Here is a 24147-nt window from a genome sequence, read left to right as displayed (position 1 = left end):
TTATAACGTATTGTTAATTGGTAAAACTATCGTAATATAGTTGTTATTACATATAATCAAAAAGAAAAAACAAAAATTTTATAAAATTTTATCTTATGCACGCATAAAATCCAATCTTTTCGATAAAATGTAGATGTTATCTTAAATATATTGTTGTAAATACATTGTTGCTTATAACATTATAATTAATTTCTAATGCATATTTTTAAATTAGAGTAATCACATAAATTACGTAATAAATATATCAAAATTATATATTCTTAAATTAACACTATTTTATTATTGCTTTCTTGTATTTCTTTTGATATTTAATTTATAATAGTTTACATAATTTACATGTTTTTTATGAAAAAAATCCATGTGAATATTATGTAAACAATTACATAAATAATTCTTGTAAATGTAATTTTGATATCTATCACATAGGTTTTGCTGTCAACAGAAGTGAAAGAAAGGAAACGATAAAATAATATAAAAGTAATTTAATTAAATATATAGAATAATTTTTTAACAAGAGTGTTTCCCATTTCATTTAATAAAAACTTAAATTCTATTTAGCAGAAATACATACAAATCTCGTTTAGTAAAAATTTAAATCTATTTAGCAAAGACTCGAACCTTGTTTAGCCAAGATTAGAACCCTATTTAGCTAAGACTCAAACCCTGCTTAATGGATACTCGAACGTTAACGCTCAATGAAAGATGGAGTTCATTGAACAGAGAGTGTTTGTATGTACATACATTTTCATGGTGCTTCACGTGTACTTTTTACTTCGATAGAAAATATAATATCTTTATATATATATCATATAATTTCTTTTAAAATGAAAGTTAAAGTATTAACTAGGAATCCTGATGAATACTTACGAGAGACTAAACGAGATATCCATAAAAGTAAATATACATAGAGATTACAAAGCTAATCTAACCTAGAAGCCTTTTTATAGCTGATTGAAAATTGTTTTATCGTTTACAGTTCCGAGAAATTTCGATCCAGCTTTACATCCTTTCGTAGCTCCAAGAGAATACACGAAAGCATTAAATGCCATTAAACTCGAGAGGGTATTTGCAAAACCATTTGTAGGCAATTTAGAAGGCCATAAGGATGCAATATCTTGCATATGTAAACATCCTTCTCAATTATCTACTTTATTAAGTGGTGCTTACGATGGTGAAGTAAAAATGTGGAATCTTGCTAAAGGAACTTGCACACGCACATTACTAGCTCATGATGGTATAATTCGTGCTGCTACATTTATACCTGATGGGAAACGTTTTATTACTATTGGAGATGATAAAACAATTAAGACATGGGATGCTGCTAATAATGAAAAAGACGAACCCTTAAATACTATTGCCAGCAAAGTATGCAGCTTTTATAATTTTCTAAAATTATTTAAGCTTTAAAAGTGTTTTAAGCAAGTTTCTCTTTCTAGAGAGTATTATCTAATATAACTCATCATCGGACTAAACCTGTTTTTGTCACTTGTGGAGAAGGATTATGTCATATGTGGGAAGAAACTCGTAATGTACCACTTCATACATTTAAATGGGGAGTAGATAGTTTACATGATGTAAAATTTAATCCTGTACAAAAAGATCTTTTAGGTATAGTATATATGACATATATTAAGACTTTTTACTATATTTTTTTATTATATGGATATTCTTTCTAGCTGTTTTCTTCGAGTACAAAATTAAATTCTGAATTAAGTTTCTCTTAAAATAAATTGCTTTCAGCCTCTTGTGGAAGCGATCGTAGCATAATTTTATATGATACTAGAGAGACAGGACCCTTAACAAGAATAGTAATGAAATTACGAAGCAACAAACTTTCGTGGAATCCCATGGAAGCTTTCACTTTTACATGTGCTAATGAAGATTACAAGTGAGATAATAAATTATGAAATAGCTTTGGCTTTTTGCAGAAATTTTAAATATGTTTCTTTTAGTTTGTATACCTATGATATTCGGAAATTGAAAACACCAATTAATGTACATATGGATCACGTGGAGGCTGTGATAGATGTGGATTATTCACCAACAGGAAAAGAATTTGTTTCAGGCAGTTATGACAAGTCTATCCGTATTTTTGAAGTTAATAAAGGTCACTCGCGAGAAGTATATCACACAAAACGCATGCACAGGCTTACCTGTGTAGGATGGTCACTTGATGATAAATACATAATAAGCGGCAGCGATGAAATGAACCTTCGTATATGGAAAGCTAAAGCCTCAGAAAAACTCGGCATCGTAAGTAAAATATCACAGACTCCAGATTAAATTTATATAGATATCTTGGAATAAGTACTAATAATTTATTTTTTTTTTCTATTTTTTGTAGTTGAAAACTAGGGAAAAACTGGCACGGCGTTGCAACGATGCTTTAATAGAGAAATATGCTATTCATCCTGAAATTCGACGTATTGCACGTCATAGACAAGTGCCGAAGCACATATACAATGCGCGAGCCGAATTACGGACAATTCGTGAGAAAAATAAACGCAAGTAAGTACAACTATACATATATATATAGTTGTTTATATTTTTATAAATAATTTTTTAGCCAATATCTTAATAAAATATCGTTTTGCAGGGAGGCTAACAGGCGTTCTCATTCTAAGAAAAACACTGTACCGTTTATGTCAGAAAGGGAAAAGCACATAGTACGTCAAGATAATTAAAACGATATGTATCTTTTTACTCGATATGATTCAAAATACGTTACAATATTTCGAGTTTTATGTATCGATTCATAGTTAATTGATTCATTACGTCATCGATTTTTGTTAGATCTCAGGATATTATGTATGGCAAGAAATACATACTCTTTGTATAATATTTATTGTAATAAATAATTTCTCTTGACATTATATAACGCATCGCGATAATAAATTCATAAAACATTACAAACCTCAAGCAGTGATTAATGTCATGCCTAGTGTACCTTACGACAGCTGATTATGCTGCGCTTCTTGCGCGATTATTTTAGCACGCGATTTAATCGGTTTCCTAGTATAAATATTTCTCTTGTTATTTTAACTTTATATCCCAAAAAGCTTATTAAAATTCTTGTACGTTGTATCATGTAAGATTAACAAATATAAAACTTGTTATTTCTTTTGCACAATTTTTATATGATCTTAAAAAATGTAAATGGTACGTGATGAGAAATTTTTAACAAAATTTCAGAAATACAATATATTTCTATGAGATTCCTCCTTTTATTATAATGACTTAGCAATTCGCGTCGTTAAAGCATTACGCAGAAACACATTGTAAAAGTAGAAAGTCACAGGGATTCATATTCGCACAAATCTATTATACATATTATACATACGATTTTAATGCATCTATATGTATCTTTCTGAGCTTTCTTCCAGCACAATGCGTTACTTATGTATCTCATCGATATGCTATTAATGCACATGTTAGTTAATTTGTCTATTTTGTCTCTACAAGGATCGAAGTTGCGTTATCATTTTGAAAAATTTAATATTTGATACTATAAATTCGGACAAATGTTAAAAGATGTTTTATACTGCTTTTACATTTTCATATATTTATAATTTTATATATATAAATATTTATCGAATTAATCGAACGATTGCATTCGGCTTGCCACTTTACTCGCCGCGTTACAGTGAATATCGCGCGAGAGAGACAGGCAACATGCGCGGCGTCGTGCACGATTTCGACCGTCCGCGCGCAGACGAAAAACGGCCAATTTATATCTCGACTTCCGGACGCGATAGCGATTTCGTTCTTTCTGCATAAAATTCTACACCATTTCGCGGCACTATCGTTTAAATCTCGTCCTGATCGCCCGAGGAGCGGCTGACTTACAGTGAATCTCCGAAATCTGCTTCTTGGACTCACGCTTAAGTGTAATATTTATATATATCGAATAAAAAAGCGAGTCGGAACGCAATCAGTCGAATAGTGAATTAAATATTTATATATACCAAACGAAAAGATGTATCGGAATGCATTCGTTCAATTAATTTGTTAAATATTTATATTTTATAACATTAAAATTAAATGATCGAAATTATGACAACTTCAATTCTTGTTGTCTAATAGTTTTTGTTACAAATGATAGTTGTTATTTGACGTTGTTGATTTGATGAAAAATATGATATTGGCAGTTTTTAAATATTTCAATGTAGACTCGATAAATTTATATAGTCAAAAAGTATATATCAATGATACTTGGGGTGATTAACGGAAATTGTATGCAATTTATAATATCTGATTACCGTGTAAATAAGATAATTATTCACATATAATCATATAGTTTCCATTGTCATAAGTAATTTCGAAATTTCTCTGCACGAAATTTCACTTTCAAGACTAGGATAATTAAGAAATTATAAATTATATATCGTCTATTTTCATATTCAAATTTCGATAAAGTTTTATATATTCTTTGTATGTGTGTGTGTGTGTGTGTGTGTGTGTGTGTGTGTAATCATATTTTTCATGATTCCATGCCTTTTAATTTTCTTTGACTAATTAAATATATATAGAAATATCGAATAAGAATAATTATAATATATATACATATAAACAACATATACACATCAATATTATGAGGACTAAAAACGAAAAATATTTTGTTTAATTTTTCTAAAAGAAAACAATATGTTTTTAATCTTACTTTGTAAGATTACCTTCATACAATAAATTACACTTTTATTATTTTATACAATTAAAGATAATATTTCGCTAATATCTTATGTCTGTTGCATATATTAGGAAATAAAATTTAGAGCAAAGAACTTTTGCTTCGCGTACACATAATTTTATACAAAAAATTAATGAAATATTTAATATTAAGATAATTTATTCCATTTTTAATATTGATCGAAAAGAAGTTGTTTTTCGTTTTCAGTCCCCGATTGCGATATATCATTAGATTGCGCGATTAAATAATAACAGAAGAATCCAAATTCGGTACATTTAAACTCGGTAATGGGCCAATTATATTTGCTTGATTTTGCTCCTAAATTCGAACATTTTTAAATAGTTCGATTCTCGTGGCTAAAACTTTTCCTCGAAGTATGTACAGAAAATATGTCACGATTGTATACTCGTATCTTTCGTAGTTTCTCAAGAATAGACCTTGTTTGATTAATTATGAAGTCTCAAATCGAATAGGGAGAAACGATTTACGACATTTAGCTATTTTACAATCTTGTTGGAATATTTGGCCTTTTCAGTGCCTTTTTTAAATGCAATCAACAATCAATATAATTTATGTTATGTTACGACAATATATTTTCGATTACATTTTATGAAATAATAAATAATCACTTTGGTCGAGTAAAAATTGTTAGATCGCTCTCAGATTGCAAAGTTTTTCATAATTGTGAGAAAGATGAAAATATCTGAATATTGTACGCCATGATATCGATTTTTTTTTCGAAAATAGAGTTTCCATATATAGTGGTCTCCCATTTTAATCCACATATTTTTAACACAATCTTGACATATTTTTAACGCAATCTTTTTAACATAATTTATTTTAATTTTTTTAAAGCTTGAAATTATTTTCTCTGACGTAATTTATCGATGCTTTTATACATTCCTTCAATTACTCACACTCAGTGATTATGCATTTTCTAATAATATATCATATAATCGATCGTTTAGCATCACTGCAATTATCAAAAGTGATTAAACGGTAACAAAATGAATATTATCTTGAAAACGAATATGTTTTTAATTCTAACACAGAAAAACTTGCAAAAAGATTCTAAAAATGATTCTTAAATGATTCTTAATATGCTTATAATAGATACTCTGTTTCGTGAAAATAATTTATTCTGGTTTTTTCGACAAACGAATTGTTTCGCTTCCCCTGCTATAACAAGCTTGAAACTATTTTGCGCTAAGCGTGCTGTAATATATATAAAAAATTGTTTGACATTACTATTCCACAGTCGCACGCGACTAACTACTAGTATTCCACAACACTAGTAGTTATTAAATTATTTCTACGCTACGTATTTCGTATCAATGACTTATTAAAGACTTACAAATATGTATCACTGGTGGTTGTGCGAGTCTTTCGGAACGTTTCGATAACTAAGCGTTGTCTAAATACATACTTTGTATCGTGTGCCAATATCGATTACTTCAGGCAAGATCTCTTCGCGACAATCGCAAGTGTCATTGTCTCTTTACATTCAATGGCACATTAAATTAATCCAGATCCAAATGTACCAAATAATGCTTCGCGTTCCTTTCAATCCATCTTTATATGAATTGATAAGCAACGTTTTCGAAAAAAAGAGGAACACGAATATTCCATTGTTTTCGATGGTTCATTCTAGACATTTAGATCGGCCATCATTTTGCGAAAATCCGCCAGGGTATTGTAATCGGGATCTGAATCGATGTCCGCGAAATCCTTGCTGGAATCAGTCTTGACGAAGCTCGGATTATATCGGCTTAGCGACAACGGGCATGGCAATAATTCCGGCATGACCGAGTGGTGAGTGATTAACGCGGTCAGCGTCGTAAATTCTTTTGTGAAGCCCTGAAACGTATAAAATTATTGAGATTACAACGTTCTTGCTGTTCGTAATAATCGAATTAATATCACGACGATATTAATTCGAAATTTTATTTTTTCTTATTTCCTCTGTAATATCTTTTGTTTTTTTGCAGCTATGTTAAAATACGTTGTTCGATAAAAAAATATGTACAGTTTTATTGAAATAATAGAGAAGAAACTGTTTTTCACATCATATACATATCTGATATGTAAAACTGAACTGTATTGTTTTCATTATTATCAAATTTACATTATGTTGTTTAATTTGTCATACGTGTATTATCACGTTACAGCGCATTGTTGTAACAACACGTTGTTGGGACAAAATGAAATGTGATATTAATGCGGATACCTTTTCTCGTATTTTCAAGTGTATAGCGAAATGTAGTATAACGTCACACATAACGAAACGGTATTAAATGCATTATATACATATGCGTGTTGAGACGCAAGCTTCGTGTATCAAAATTATCGCGTACGGCATTCATTCGGATCTGGTGCTGCGCTGTTACAACGATGCAATTCCGCGCTACTGTATACGGAAAGGATAAGAGAGAAAGAGAGGGAGAGAGAGAGAGAGAGAAAGCGGAGTTTTGATTTCCCTACGGCATCCACACGGCACATCCAACAAAACTCATTTATACTGGTTTCGGAGATTATCAAAGTCTGCGGACTCATTTAATCTATCCTACGCGAGGGGGAAGTTCGACCATTTAAATATCCGAATGTATTAGTAGCTTTATAGCGACATGGTATGCTGTAATGTCTGGCTACTAAAAGCTTCGCGCATTAGCACCCCTCGCGTAGCTTATTTCAATATTAACTCCGCGTATATGCGAAAGGATTCTCTTGCGGTTTCTTCCAGTCTTAGATATTATTCTAAGCGTTAAAAAGGGTTCTATTCTCGCGTAGCCAATGTTGAATTTCATATAACGTAAAGACACTTTCTCCGTGTGTAAAAGTAATTACGTAGTAATACGCAGGATAATACGCATTACGAGTCTGTTAAAACAACCAGCGGTTGTCGGAAAGAAATGTTAATCAAATTGTAATCTCTAAGCGGATTTCACTTTTCAGTTTTTACTTTGCCGGAGGAAGATTAACTTTGATTCTTGCAAGCTCGCGCAAGAATCTCTCGCGAGAATCTTTGCTTTAAACGTGCATTTAAAACTATTTTGATTCTCGATAGGACAGAGAGCGCGTATCGAGAAGAAACTTACTTTAATTTTGTATCCTTTGTTTGTACGCATTATGAGATAATGGGCTATTCCGCTTGGCTGGAATTCACGGGGCACGCGGAGGGAGAGAGCGTAACATCCGGGCTTGCTGGTACTCTCTCGCACCATAAACGCCCCTTCCGGCTCTTGGCTCAATACCTCCAGCGTTATCTCTCTAGAATCACGAATAGTGTTAATAATAAACGGGCGGAATTTTCTTTTTTCTTTCTTACAAGAAATTAAGCAGATTTACTCATCTCATTGCAATGTTTAAAATCGTCCAAGTTACAAATAGTTACAACGTAAGTTACGCTATTAGAACTGAATATCCTCGAGGAATATTTAAAATTAGCTAGAAGCGACGTTGCTATTTTAGCGCACTGAGAAACGCGCGAGCGCTTGCTTGCGAGTGTGCATTACTCCGTTACTCCGATATGTAGTAACGACTCTAAACGCGTGGACCAACCTGGGTATTCCAGCTTGAAACCAGGGCGCTTTGCGTAGCTCGGCCTCCTCGCTTCGATTGTTCAGGCTGTCTGTTCTTTCGGGCAAAGGCGGCGGGGTTGGCGTCGAGCCATGAGTGCTTCCGTCAGCGGGTACCGAGCTACTCGACGTGCTAATTTGCGATCTTCTTTTTGACTTGAATTCCGCCTCCGTACCCGAATCCAGGCAATTGTGTCCTATCCTGAAAAAAGAAACGAAAGAGCTGCCATTCACGAGTCATACGCTCACGGTTACTTTATTGGTTCTGGAAAAGGAAGAGGAGAAACCGGATCCGGCCGCCTCACCTGTTGTTTTCGATGTTGAAGTTCTTCGCGGTGATGGACGCGTTGATGGTGTTGTCGAGACTTTCGGACGGCGGGATCTTGTTGTAGGACGGCCTCGTACCTTCCGAGTCGATGATCGCCTCGTTTATGTAGCCCCCGGAATGGGGCCTGTTCGATGGGCTGGTCGGCGTGCTGCTACCGCTGACGAGCGGGCAGCTGTCATCCTCACCGTTCAACCCAAGAACGTCGCGTCCACCTGTCAAACCCATCGCCAGTCGCTTTATCAGCGGCGGCTTGTCCGTTAGCCTCTTATACGAGTTTAACTCGGTCGGTGAGTTGCTCTCATCGCTGCTCGGCGTGCTCTGCTGGGATATGCTCTTGGGCTCGTCCTCGTTTGTTATGGGTCCTAGAACGTTCGTGAATGGTCGCAGACCGGGAATCGTGTTTGGCGCCTGGAATTATGCGAATTGTCCTTGAAACGCGAGCATTAAGGTATCGATCGTTTCTCCATTTAATTAATCTGATCATTCTTTCAATTAACGTTATCCGTGTTTTACGTTCTTCTTTGCAATTATATGTGTTATACACATATAAAATGAATGAGGAACATCCATTAATTACGAAAAACAAGTTGTATATGTACGTATAGTTAGATCAGCGATAAAACTTTGCGTTTTAAAGTTAGTTTAGTGTAATTGCCACTAGACGAGTTGAAATTCATTTTCGCTTCGTTAGAATGTAACGGGGCAATCCTGTCCGAGTTTGTTGTTATCGTTTGTATGAATTCACCTTTACGCCAGCAAGTCGCAGCGTGGGCGAGCCGGCGCTGCCGAGCTGCACGTTCATATCCGGTGCAGATGAACCCCTTCCAATCCTGGAGGTAGGCGATGTCCGACTTTTCAACCACGAGTTCGATGACGGACTTCTGCAAGCGCCCGCGGCGATCGTATCCTCTCCGGACAGTGATTTGTTCTGCAAGCGAAACGGCGATCACCGCTAAAATTACATCTCGAAACACATCTGGAAACAATCTAACTCTGATCATTCGTGCCTTTTAGCGCAAACGTTTTCTCTTTCCACATGTTGTCATCGGTGACTTGAACAAATCTACCCCAAAAGCACCATTAATTCAACACAATTGTAAAGAAAAATTGAACGATTTAGTCGCGGTCAGATTCTGTTCGAGATTGAATATTTGATGGAATCTCACGATTCCCAGGGTGATTCTGCGGCGAGGAGTACTCTGGGCGGACCGTGGTGAACTGACCGTTTACTTGGAAACGCGACGCAACGTGGGATGAAGTAAGCGAGAGAGTCGGGTCGAATTTATAATTAACGCGGCCCGTAAACGGGACACCTACTACTGGAGTCGGTGGGTCTCGCGAGAGCACGTCGAGAGAGGATACGGTTGTCGTCGTCGTTGTCCCTTTCGACTCGCTCTTGGATATTTAAGAAGCTCTTCTGCGGAACTGTTCCAGCCGCCTTTTCTCCGCTATATCTATATCTCGGTACCGGCATATCGCGGTGTCTATTCTAGTACCCTCTGGAATATCTTGCGTTATCGTGGAAAAAATTTAATAACGCGATTCGAACAAACAACTTTAACGATTTTCATTCATTTCGCGAAATAAAGCCCTCGAAATGAAAGTTATTGCGATCGCGCTAAATAACATTATATAGCGTTTATTCATCTTTAAGGAGATTGAGATGACATCCTTCTGCGTTTCATTTTCTATATACGCTCTTTTGCTTGCACAGCAAACGTTGCGCTACGATACAACTCGGTAAGCAGAATCTTTAAGAAGAGAGATCCGAGAACTGTCCGCTAATTGCTAAAACTATTTAATTGCAATCCACAGCGCTTTTGTGAGAAAACTAGCAGATGGCACGATACTACTAGTTTGTAAAGTTGAGCTTGCAAAGTTTAACTTAACTAATTTGCTAGTCGACGACGACAGAAACAAATTACTTCATTAGCACTTTAAGTTATACTTTCATTAGCACTTTCTTATTAGCCACTGACGTGATAAAATTCTTTTCAATTTTAATTCTTTATATTTTCCATTATTCATACACAAGTGCGTCAGTTTATTTTGATATCATAATATATTATATATTATATAATATTACATAGTATAATTTGTTTTGATATGTTAAAACGTACCCACGACGTTCGATGCTCCTGTTTGTCTTTGCGATAAGACGGCGTCGATCGCGATGAGATTACATCCTGGAGGATCGGTTGGCGCTGAAGCTGCGCCACGTACGCCATGCGGAAAGCATTGCCAACGATGGTGTTCAGCTCTTCCGCCTGCAAGTGAAATAATTCAAGCTTTAACATAAATTTTATTTAATATATGAAAAAATTTTTTGTGCAAAGCTTTCTAATTTTAAAAAATCCCCAAAAGCTCACATCCTCCTCCCCCCCTGTTCATGAAGTAAAATTAATTTACATAAAATTAATTCTTTTGAGAAAAAACTTTTAATATTATTTACAAGACAATTCGATTAATTGTGGGGCAGCTTATAAATTTTTAATTAGCTTACGAATGTGTGCATCACTTTTGATGTTTCATTAAATTAATTAAAAATAGAACCAGTTGTTTATATTATATTGTAATTAAATTTCTGTCGGAAAATTTAAAATATATTTTTAACTTTTTATATAAATATATCTGTGTGTGTATGAAACTTTTATTCGTTACCTTTTTAAATAAAAATCTACAATTGGCTGTTGAAATTATAGTTTAATTAAATATCAAAGGTGATGCACACATTCGTATGCACAAGCCAAACGAGAAAATTACTCGGGAGCAATATTATCAAATGAAGGATTATTAAATAAATTCAGAAAATACCAAAATATAAAAATAATTTCCATTTCATATCGAGCCAATTAGATTTTTTCGGATCCGTAGTAATAAATGAAAAACAAGCGGTCCGAGCAGACGCAGTGGCGCAAACGCGACGTCTGCATACGTAATAAGCACTCGCGGAAAGCCGCAAGCTCAGCTTCGCTCGTACATATGTTTAGAAAGCTCTTGGCTATATACGTTTATTATTTACGCTCGATCGAGGTACAGATGAATGGTGCGAATATATACGCATACAAGGACACGCGTGCGGATGCACAAAAAGCTAGTCGTATATGAATTTACAATAGCGTAAACAATTAAAACAATAAAATTATTCGAGTTATTATTATCGTTATTCGTGAATTGAATAACAATAATAATAAATCGTAGTATTAATTATATTACTGGTTTAATTACTTACGTATTTTAGAATTATATATTTTAATTTAAAAAATACATACACGATGGTCTTTAATGTGCATCAGTGCGCGTTAGTGCATTCAATCAAATTCGCTATTTTTCTTTTTCGAAAACTCACGTGAAAGCCCGATGCATTGTGTGCATTAATGCACGTTGGTCGAGACCGACGAGGGTCTAATAAGAGCACGCATTGTACGCGCATAGAAAACGAGAGCAGCAGATTAACGTTTAGTCCCGCGTCTGGGTCTGCAACTTTTCCTTTCACGGGACGAGTAAAATTCGCGAGGGAGGTATTCAATCGTTTCGCATCGTCGAGTACGTACGTACATCCCGAATTCTAGCTTGCATTCTTCGCTTATGTAGTATATCTGTCTGTGTACCTATCTCTGTGACATTGTTAGGACACTGTTGCAAGCGTTCCGGAAATCCTCGCAAATCCCGACTCCGCGTCGTAGGTGGAAAATATATTTGTCGCAGGCGCGAGCGATAAAAATGCAAACGGAAGATAGAATTGTAAAGCCGAACGCGCTGAGCGTTGTATTTTTCAATGCTGTATTGATTTGCAAGTTCTTGGACTGTATAAAAGATCCTTGACAAAGATATTTTGCCGCTTAAACTGGTCGTTTGCTACGTTGAAAAACGTGAGCGAAGGGGATTACGTAATGTAGGGAGTAATGCGTTTTAATGATACCCTCTCGTGCAAGACAATGGAGGGGCGAGCTTTTAGATTGAAATGCGCAGCATTGCCGTTCTCCCGAATAATTTTACGGTTTGCGGTTTGAGGTCAGGTCGAATGATTCCACTAGGAACGAGATATTTCAATTACGTTTGCGCGCGGAGCAAGGCAATGACTTGAGCTATAATTGCGAACCGGCCGCACGACCGTTCCGTAACTCGCCAAGTCATACCCGAGTAGTCTCCTCCGTCGTTTTACTTACATATAAATCGCCGTTTAGTTACACTACATACTTTTTCACTGCCGTGTATCGTGAAGCGAACATAGAATTTTAATTTAAACAATAGATGTGCTAAATAGAACGTTTTTCTTGAAAATGTCTCCATGTTCGCACATATTCGCTTAGATAGTAGAAATAGATCTTTGTAATATTATTCCATATATAATGCATTTATTGTTTTATATGTTAATTATATTAATTATTCCGTATAAATTATTCCGATCATTAATTTTTAATTCTACCTTCAGCGAATGTGTCAACATGCTGAAACAGCAGGTGTCATCGACAATAGTGCGATTTAGTCACATTCTACAATATGAGAGAATCCGAAGGCTAACATGTAGAGGGAAGTGACGTATGCATCCCTCTTATGAACGCCATACTTTTCAGAAAGGTGAAGAAGAAAACGTTCTGAAAATGAAGCTTGCTCGCAATAGACCAAAAAATGTAGCATGTCATAAGAGAGAATTTATCGCCATTATGGGCGGAACCTGTTCGAGTTCTTTGATTTCGATGCCTCTGGCTGAAATCAAAAATACGGCCCTGTGATTCCCGCCCCGAGATGGAATTTAAACGCGATGAAATCATCACTGGCGACTCTTCTTTCTACCTCTCCGCTCTACCCTGTCCTGGACGTTGACTCGAGCAGGCACTGACCCTCTTCACCACGTTTGGATTCAGATCTATTTGATCGATCAATAACGATCATGCCGCGTTGGTGCCTAAGCAATATCCTCTAGTAACGAATCACAAAAAGATTACATTTCGCGCCAACGATAATTCAAGATAAGATGCTAGAAGATTCAAAAGGATCAGATATCGCGCAACGGAATATTGGCTAGACTAGAGAAGGAAAAATTGTGATTTTTTTGGAGAAGTATTTAATTCATCTTAGTCCATCTTTGATTCATTGTCTGCGCTGATGGTCTTTTTGGCAAAAACACGGGACACGCCAGAATCGAATGGAAAGAGGACCGAAAGGGCGATGGATCGCGCCATGGCTTTGCGCCGGTGCAGCGTGACGGGCTACATTCCAGGCATTCCGCGCGGTCACGGCCATATTTCCAGCTCCTCTAGATTTCCCGTCCCGTGTACCCGGTCTACCACTACCATCGACCATGGTACAAGCCGGTATACTCGCAATAATAGCGTTTGAGGTAGGGATGGTCCTCGTCACACTTCTGAATTTCCCTCACTTCGGTTTCTCTGGTTTACCTCGACGACGCGACGCTCGGCGGCGGATAACGGCTGAAGAGGAAAAGTTCTCTAGAATACGGAGTATAGTAAGGACATTCTCTCTGAAAGCGTCATTATTGCATTGTACCAACGACCACATCGTAGTATATTGCTTCTTTTACCAGTGCAACACTATTGTCATCAATGGCGACACGTAACCATGGTTTCGCATCGTTTCCTTAATGCTACCCTAATTCCCTTGTTTCCTTTTCTACTTCGTTTTGCTATCAAGATTGTACGATCTCCTCTCGTAGATTCCAAACTCACTCGCAAAAAGCTCATAGAGCCATTCAAAATTAACATTGCTAATTATCGCAATCTGTCTCTTATCGCTTCTTTTATTCGCTCGTTCGCGAGCTTTCGTCTGTCTATTTGCAATTAGGTTTGTATTCACTGAGAATGAATCAAATCCCGTTAACTTTGATTACTCCATTTGTATAAAAATGTTAGTTAAAATTAATTTAAAAAAAATTAATTATGATTCTCTCTTCAGTTTTGTTCTCTACAAAGAAAAATGGAATTCAAGATTGTCAATTTCAAAAAAACCATGGATCAAAGTTTTAAACTCCATTCTCGGCATCACGGTCTTCTGCTCATGACGGGTACAGCAGTTTCGAATGTCAAATATTCGATATCTCAAATTTCACCGTTATGCACTATCGTATCAATACGATCTGACTCGTACATCGTATTCACAAAATCGTTAACAAAATAATCATTTTACTACTTTCGTGTCACGATTATATAAATTATTTATTAATGTCAAAATTTACCTTGTAAATTAGATTAAAATAAATTCAAAAGTCTTCCACATTTTTCGAGAAAAAAATATATGCATAATAATGGAAATATACGAAACATAATGTATTTTTCTTTCATTGTGCCCATAAATGTCAGGACTTAATTATATGTATGAAAAGAAATTATTATTCGAATATTGACTATGAAAAGAGACAAAGCGATAATTAATAATGATAATTTCGATGAAAGTTCTATGAGCTTTTGAATTCTGTGAGTGAGTTGGAAACTCGTGAGAGAACTGTACAATCCTGACAGCAGCCGGAATATCGTTTGACCGTGTGGCAAGCACTTTGTTCAGCGTAACGTGAAATCGGTCGAAGATTGGATCGAACATAGTTAGACGGATAAATCGGTCAGGGAACGCAGATGAAGAACAACCGTTGCATAATCTCTTTGATCAGCAATTAACGCCATGACTGAAGTCTGTTGGAGTCATTTCATCTATTTCATACCTAGATGCATGATGTTAAAATATTACTACAATAATGTTGTGATTATTTTGCTTTTCGTTATACGTGGTCAAATTATTTTTTTAACAAATAAAATTTTAAACCGATCCAACACCTTCCCAAGATATTTATTTAATAATAATTCTGTCAAGATTGATAATATTTATATGTATCTGCATTTCAATCTACATTTTTTGCATTTCGATCACTCTAGATTATTTTTTTCCTACAAAATTTATTTTAAAGAGATTTTTTTGGGAAAAATAGTTTCTTTTATTAATATATATATTACTTGAATATTTTTGTTATTGCATATTTATGTTTTGTTTGAATATTTTATCTTTTGAAATCATTAAAAATATTCAAGTAAAAAATTAACAGAAAAATCCTGCTCGTAATAATAGAAAAACTCATCGTGAGAACAACTTAAATTAGCGACGTAACTTGGATTGATTCTACTATTGCGGTTAATCGGCTTATAGCATGAGGGTCCTCGACAATGAGCGGTGAACTTAAAGACGTAGTGATGCGTGAATCGTGCATCATCGTAGGACAATACGCCCACTTTGTGACCCATACAGTTTGCTACTGTACCCTTGAGCATCGTCATTAAACTTATTTCGGCCCCCGGAAATGCACCCTCGAGGACGCATGCGATGCGCGAAGAGGATCGTTTCGTTTCAAATTTCGTGCTTCTTCCTTATCGAATGATGCCAGCAGAGATTCTTAATAATTCGAATACAAAAGTATGTTTGGAAAATTATTTATCATTTTCTAGCATGCAATCATCAAATTAATCCATATCGTAGAGATTATTTTTACAAAAAAATAACGTTCGTAATAAAAAGTTCGTAAATAAAAAAGGTGTAAGATATAAATTGATATTTTTATTAGCATTATTTATCTATTATTTATCTATATCTGTTTTGATATAAGAATACAAAAGATTTTTCGCATTTAAATGTTTGTTCTTTTTGTTATATTAAAATCTTGTACGTTTCTCCTGGCTAGAAATTATATCGGAAATTGTTGGTTAGATTACGACAGACATACATAATGCTAATTTTATGATCGGATTAAGCTCGAATCGATTAAGTCATTACGCACATTGTATTAATCTGCAATACGCATTATACGATGCAGACTTGACTATGGAGTAATCCGTGTGTTCTCTATATATTGTGTAAATCAATCAGATACCATTACCTATTGAGAATGCTATGTAATATTGGCATGTCATTGAAAAAACCAAACCGTGTATCTTTTGACGAACGTCGAAACGTGTATTTTTATTACGAATGCGTAGACTTATTGTCAATGGAAAATGAATTTTCTTCTCTACAACGTTTATTATCTTAATATTCTTATCATATTTTTTTCTTATGAGATATTAACATATATTTAATCATATATATTTAATCCTTTTTCATATATATTTAATCTTTTTTCTTTTTACATATATATTTAATCTTTTTACAATTATTAGTAAAGATATGTTTTAACAATACAAATATATTGTCCGCAGAATTATTTCAATAACAAATGATAATGCGTTTATAACAATAATGAGCAATTGAAAAATGCAAATATATAAGAGCTAATTGAGAATTATATATGTTATTAATCTCAAACAGAAGAAATATAATAAAGATATTAGTAAAAACTTAAAGCGTTAAAATTGATTTTATTCAATTATATGTATTATATAAGATGCAGCATCCTGTACTTTTCTGTGTAAATAATCATGATTATTATTCTTAATTCTTATTATTATTATGATTATTATTCTCTCAATAGTAAGATAAAAGGTAAAACCGGAAGCAGGATTGAATAAAATGATGAAACATAGGACTAGTGCATTGTGTATATATAAAGGGAACGAGCAGTATCGATGTTAAAAATACTTGACATGTGCGTCCAATGCGAGGGGAACGATGCATTCGATGCATTCAATGCGCTCGATTCGAGACACGATGCATGAACATTACATCTCGCGATGTCATTCTTGGTAGGAAGCACGCTTAGTCATTGCAAAATGGCATTTTACGATGGTGTTCTTGCTTGAAATTACCGTAGAAATTTCAAATTGTAAATTGCGTACAAGCAGCCGCATATGTCGTGCACTTGTAGAAAAATATCGCTGCCATTATAGATTTTCTGCGACTGTTTGCTGCTTCTATGCAATTATAGGTACTAACAAAACTGCACATTCATATGACGTGAGAGAAACGTAGGCCTTGATAACAAATTTGCGCATATTTCACTTCTATTTCAAAGTCATTGCGTCAGTTGTTCAATTCAGTTGGCAGATATTATGAGAAAAATGGACATTGTTTCGCAGTAATAAATGTAAAATGTCACATCTGTTTGGAATTGACAAAACCGGAAGGAAATAGCCGATGTGAATGGTACGAGAAATGTATGACTAAACCATTATAAAGTCCTTCACTAAGGGAACTAATGTGTTATTGAGAAGCTACCAGGTATAACTTACGCCTAAATCTCGAGTATATTCATATTGTACCTGAAGTTTCTACGAGAAGTGCTTCGACACGGTAATGGGTCACCTTTTGTGCGAGATGTTCTATTGATGTCGAGAGAAATTTCGTAACGTTTGCGCAACGTGCTAGATGGCTCGTTTTCTCTCCGTCTCTTTCGGTTCTCCTTTTTTCACTGGAAATGTCTTCGTTCTCCAAGACATCAGCTGCGCTAGAATTTAGGGGAGCGATTCATCTTGCGCGGATTCATCTGGATTTCATAAATAGTGAACTCACACGAAACATCATTGAAAACTCGTGAAATTCAGACGGCGTTTTATAAATCCCGCTGCAAAGAATGATCTTTATTCGCGCGGAACGCGATGGGTCGACACGAATTATGGTTTTCTATTGTCAAGTCAAGAAGAACTAGCGGAGGACGGCTTTGGACCGACTTGTCAAAGTCAGCCCAAAGAGATTTTCGTCTGAATCGTTTTGATAAGAATACGAGATGACTCGATGAAACTGATATATATATATATATATATATATATATATATATATATATATATATATATATATAGCATATATTATAGTAGCCAGAATTTCACAAAAGTGCAACAAATAATTATTGCAAACTATATTATGCAAATTATATTAATATGCGCGTTTCTTTTTTAATACTGATTTTTCTTAATGTCTATGACACAGACAAATGCTGGTAAGAATATAAGGACGGATTTATATATCCCTGCTAAAATATCAATGCATACAGACATTCCACCGGTAAAGAGGCAACGAGCGGAGCATCTTGCGCTACAGGCAGCTATATGAAGCCGAGGAATGCGTTCGTCCGATCCCACGGCTTATCCCCCTTCGCTCTCCCTTCTCTCGTTAGCTCTTTTTCTTTCTGGCACGATAGTAGTATTACCTGGCTTAGGCTTTCTCTCTCTCTCTCTTTCGTTCTCTCAGATTCCAGTATGCAATCTACCGACGCGACGTTTCTCTTTTAGCAAATCCTGAAATGTGACTGATCAAACATGTAACTTTCAAATGAAAAAGATACGAGTAAATACATATACTGGTAAATTAGATAACTTTGATAGATATCGAATGAACGAAAATGTTAGAAAATTGAATGACTGAAAGATATGGATAAGCGTAGTTTTAATCGACAGGAATCCAAAAAAATCGATACTTTTGCTATCTGCTAATAATCATATTTCATGCACAATAGCATGGAACAATAGAGAAGACAATTTTCTACTTTTTTTCGTGGCTATTGCACTAGTCATATCTCTGAGGTCATGTTGCGGTACCACGACCTAATCGCGCTCCGTTAATATCGCAAGAGGTAAAGCTGCAAAGCCTAGATGATATTCAAATCATCATTTTATTATGTATATCGAATAACATATTGGTATTTCCAAGATAAGCAATCTGATTCTTCTACTTGAAGTACGACAACATTTGTGAGAATAAACTTGAAATATTCTGCGAGGCAAACTTGCTAGTGATTTGTCGATTGTTTAGACAATTTATATTGCGTTGACATTATACGCGAGATGAATTTTAAAATTAATCAGGATTTCAGGAGAGTACACTTTCCGTGAAAACTTACTCTGAGCTCTTGTGTGTGACCACATCGACAACAGCAATACGACATGTAATCGGGTAGCGCGGGCATGAACTTCAATTGTTCTTGCTGCGAGTATTCGTCCACGAGTTTGCGATAATGCACCCTGAAAATGGGCCTCGTTGAGCTCTGCGAGCCTTTACCAAGGCGTCCCATAATCGCAGAGAATGCGGCCAGGATATTGCGCCTGCGTGCAAACCTCCTCATGCCACAACGATGCCGTTGTACTTGCTCGTCCTTCTGTGAGAATATATGTATCGCGCCTTTACTATACTGCTATCCTTAATTCTCGATAAGGATGTACTTTCTCTCCGACCAAGATGCTTCAACAACAAATGGTCCTTATCTAAATTTAATAGCAAAGGAATAATTCGACATTCGCGTCACGTCATCCGAAAAGACACATGGATTCACGTCGGTTATTCGCACTTTTAACATGAATATCCCACACATTTCTGATCACACATCCACGACACCATACAGCGCACTTTCTAATGCACCAAAGTGCATGCACCGACGTGCCGGTATGTGTCGGCACGTTAAAATATTTGCTGTATCCAACGCCTTTCTCCGAGGAAATATTCCTACAACGAAGTTTCGGCGCCTGTCGCAGACCAAGCGCCTCTTGAAATCCAAATGAAATTCCAATTTACATCTCATAGCAGCAGCAGATGCGCGTCATTCGAGAGAGAAGGAGAGAGAAATCTCCTTGCACAGTTAATGCGATTGGAGATGCTGATATGTATCGTAATGCATACGGTAGCACCAAAGGATAGACATATATTCGAGGAAGTTCTCAAGATTTCTCCTTGTCAGATTATTTCTCTCGCAGGTCTGTCGCAGTAGTCGAATCTCTCGCGACATACGCAGGTATTATTAGCAGACGACGATGGCGACGTTATGAATCGGCGGGACCAGTTCTATCGCGAGCCGTATACGTGTGGCACATGCATGAAGGATCGAGAGTTCCACTTGACGGCGTGTAGCCTTCTCTACGTGTCGCTCTGCATGCCGACCCACGGAAACCGGTTAACGAGTACAGAGTTGCTTCACCGCTTCTTACTCATCGCCTGTCAACTATATACGTAGTCGCTATATATTCTTTTGCACTGCGTTTTCCGACGGATCTTGATGCAGGATGATCTCTATTACCGACATCAGGATGGTATCCGCGTACATTCGAACGCGTAATTCCCTCGTAATTGCACGTACTCCGAAATAATACGTGATATCGGAAAAACTATGGATCTAACAACCATTTTTAAAACTTTGCATCTTTCATTGATTCGTGTTGATAATTGATATGTTATATTATTGATACGTTTCTTTTTCCTTCAACTGAATTCTATTTTTACAAAATACTCCGTTTGCAACTGCACGTATATATCGGTTTTACATGGCATCTTAATGTCACAGCCTTTCATCGTTTCGCCAATCAAATTCGGACCATCGCGGAAACTTGCGAGGGCGGTAAACCGTTCGTTCAATTCGACAGTTTAAAGAGGGTGGAGGTACTTTGGTCCACGTGTATCCTTTCTGTTGTCAATTAGTGAACCTACCGGATGAACTTGATCGGCGCAGATCTCGCTTTCTTCACTCCGTCCGTTCAACGCTCCGACGCACATTGGCGATCCAGGTGCCGTTGCCTTTCGAACGATCGGAATACATAAGTCTGGGTATTACCGTGCTTAACCGGCGATGGCAACATACCTCCCGGTACGTATAGAGAGAGACTGAAGTCCATGAGGAACACGAAGCGAGCCGTTCCGATCCAGCCGGCCCACACTGTTCCATCCCCACCGCGGTCTACGAGGAGCCGAGTGTTGCGACCGACCGCTTTCTTGCTTCAACCGCGGCATTGAACACGTTCAACGGCAGCTGTTGAATACCACGTGTCCCCATTCTCCCTCTTTCCCGCGATCTCTCTTTTTCTATCTTTTTCGCTCGGTCTCTTTCGCTCTACCTGTCGCTTTCTCTTTCTCTCTCCGTCTCTGTCTCCCTCGCAATCTTTTCAACGGTTCGCTTCTTCTTTTTACTCCGCTTCGGCTCGAGAACGCCACTTGGGAGAGCCCAGCGCCACATGTAACGCGTGAGTTTGCGATTCGCGTTCTTTGACCTGCCGTCAGCGCGACATGACGCGCCGCTCCATCGCCGACTTTGACTCCCGGACTTGTATTACGTGTCTGGTGATGTAAAGTACGACTAGATGTAAGGATCTCTTTCTATACCTGCATCTATTTCTTATAACGAACATCTATATACTTCGGTATCTAGGATAAGATTCGCACATCTTCTTTAGAATGTCTATGTGTACCTGCTACAGGTACCTCTGTACCTACTTAAGGTATTTCAAGATAATTCTCCAGGTCGATGCGAAGAAAGGAATCGGAAATGTCAATTAAAAATTTTCGTAAGACCGCGAATATCGATCATAAATTATAAAGATTACCAACTATTGAATGCAGTGCTTTTCGATGCAACAAAAATAGTAAAAAGATAAGAAAATTTACTTTTTATTAAGAAAAAAATAAGTTCAAGCTTCTACACCTTTTCATTTCGAGTTCATATTAACAAATTATTTGACAAAAATGGAAATGGTATGGAAATTGAAATGCAGTATCAATTGCTTCAATGAACGCGGAGAGGATATCTGATGCTAAGATTTTTCATTTTCTATCTATTCTCTCAATCTTCTTTCATACTATTCGAGTAAGCTCCCTTGATCCTTTAGATACGATGACGTTCTTAATTCAGCAAAAGGTATTTAAAGTTTAATCCGAAGAGTGCGCCATTAGGATTGACTAAATGTCAAGGCAATGGCAAAGTGCAAAGTTTCAAGTGCAAAGTCTACTATTCTCAACCCACTAAGGCTCTGCCAACTTACGATGTGTTCTATCCTTTCTGATATCGCCGATGGACCTCGAAGCCTCGAGCGATATTATCTTCCAGACAACAGGAAGAGGCTTTTAGATCTTTTGGGATTCGGTAGATATATATCGATGTTCGACGATATTTTTCATGTATTTGCACGTTCTTTCCTTGGATATTTCACATCCGACTTTCACAATTTTCGAGAATGTCATGATAACAGAGTTTAGATAAGTTGTCGATCATATTAATAAGTTAAAGTAAAAGTAAATAAAAATATTTAGGATTATATGCAAATTCATATTTAAGTCAATCAAAAAGAATTTATCTTTTTATAAGAATTAACAGATTTTCGATTAAAATTATAAATGAAATTACAAGTTAGAATATTTTTAATTTTGTTTAAAAAGATTTTGAGTTAAATTATAGATTTTGTCTAAGTTAATTATTTTAAATGTTTTCTTGTCAACATAGTTTCCTAAATGCCCTGAGAGTTGTCGAGAATAAAGTGAGTGATCCATCGGCTTTAAACGTCAAGACAATTTCCAGTTTCCACTTGAGACACATGCGGTTGTCCACTGCAAGGGGCGACTTGTCACGTATAATATCTTGAGCCAAATCCCGGCATATTTTCGGCGATTTATATTAGCCCGATTATTCGAAATATTTTATTTACTATTATTTTTTATTTTAATTTCTTGAATATAGCTTTCAAATATTGCAATTCTCCCCAGCATCATATTTTATACATTGCAAAAGAAAAAAATAGCATAGAGTTATATTTAAAATTAGATGCATTATACGTAACATTATCATGACAACGTGATATTAAATATTCTTATATAAAATTTAAATGAAAATTTGATTTTATCATGATTAGTAATGTATTTGAGATTTTATATAAGAACATTTGATGTTACGTTGACATGACAGTGACGTTACGTATAATCTAGACTTACTCACCTGTTCTGCAGACTCGGTGATGAAGGAATGGCAGTATTGTAGACTAAAGTGCGCTCTGGGTTCTCGTGCCAGAAAGCTGAATTGGGCGTGCTGCGGCTCACAAGTCGCGTAAGAGATGCGTCTTAACGCGTGCGCCATTTGCACGCACTGCAACAAAAAAAAAGATAATTTTGAGTCTAGAACGATTCTGAAAGGCAGTTGTATATGTAGTTATAATTTAATTAATATTTGCCATTTTATTATATTGCAATATTTGTGACATTGAAGGGATTCAACATTTTAATTAAAATATCTAGCGCAAAAATAAAAAGTGATTTATTTCAACTCTACACACTGACAATTTTCGAAGTAACATATTTTCGAGAATAAGCTTTAGGTTGAATACAAACAAAAATGATTTATGTGAGTTTCATTATTGCTATTATCCTGTTGAATGATTTAATCATTTGAATCAATTTCGTTCTGAAACATTAAGTATGTACATTAAATATTGTCTTAAGACCTGTACAAGAAACTAGCATCCTGATTATACATAAGCAGGATATCATAAATATCACTTATCATGAGTGGTTAGCAACCATCGAGTAAGCAAATTGAAGACGAGAAAATTAAATGATATAAATAGAGCTATAATATTGATGTAAAAATATTTTTTAGCACAAGATTATATATTGTAAAATAGTACAAGGTTACTAAAACAATATCTATAATAATATATATATATATATATATATATATATATATATATATATATAACTTTAGTAATTTTTTATTGCTAATCTATTATTTTATTAAATTTTATTAAAAATGTTATACTAGTTAGACTCAACTAAAAATAATTAATATCACTCTTTATATTTACATAACTCTCAAACAATTATTTGAAATATTTCAAATAATTGAAAAAAAATATCACTAACAAGACAATTAATTCAAATAT

The 24147-nt window shown here is 35.7% G+C and overlaps 2 protein-coding genes across 12 annotated transcripts in view; one reads left to right on the top strand and one right to left on the bottom strand.

The window, feature by feature from the left end:
* Nucleotides 1–726: 726 nt before the first annotated feature.
* LOC105248858 (DDB1- and CUL4-associated factor 13) lies at nt 727–3057 on the top strand. Its single transcript, XM_020026766.2, has 7 exons — nt 727–894; nt 977–1365; nt 1437–1608; nt 1741–1888; nt 1953–2253; nt 2345–2508; nt 2597–3057. The coding sequence occupies exons 1-7, from the start codon at nt 732–734 to the stop codon at nt 2682–2684; spliced, it is 1425 nt and encodes a 474-aa protein (XP_019882325.1). The 5' UTR covers nt 727–731; the 3' UTR covers nt 2685–3057.
* A 1668-nt stretch (nt 3058–4725) lies between these two features.
* LOC105248855 (tensin-1) overlaps nt 4726–24147 on the bottom strand; it is a 66862-nt gene continuing 47440 nt past the window's right edge. For 7 of the 11 annotated variants that reach the window (XM_025410602.1, XM_025410603.1, XM_025410601.1 and 4 more), the window contains 7 exons: nt 23208–23354; nt 10711–10857; nt 9336–9518; nt 8568–8998; nt 8246–8464; nt 7783–7954; nt 4727–6544 (listed from right to left, as the gene is read on the bottom strand). In XM_025410602.1, coding sequence (XP_025266387.1) covers nt 6335–6544; nt 7783–7954; nt 8246–8464; nt 8568–8998; nt 9336–9518; nt 10711–10857; nt 23208–23354 — 1509 coding nt within the window. In that variant the 3' untranslated portion in view covers nt 4727–6334. Of the gene's footprint in view, nt 6545–7782; nt 7955–8245; nt 8465–8567; nt 8999–9335; nt 9519–10710; nt 10858–19361; nt 21109–23207; nt 23355–24147 lie in introns of those variants that run through there. The other 4 variants (XM_025410608.1, XM_011253895.3, XM_011253889.3 and 1 more) reach the window with 4 other exon arrangements.

This window comes from Camponotus floridanus, unplaced genomic scaffold (assembly GCF_003227725.1).
Source record: "Camponotus floridanus strain SB8 unplaced genomic scaffold, Cflo_v7.5 scaffold33, whole genome shotgun sequence".
NCBI lineage: Eukaryota > Metazoa > Arthropoda > Insecta > Hymenoptera > Formicidae > Camponotus > Camponotus floridanus.
Note: the sequence above shows the minus strand (reverse complement) of the source record. Positions and strands in the feature narration are given on the sequence as shown.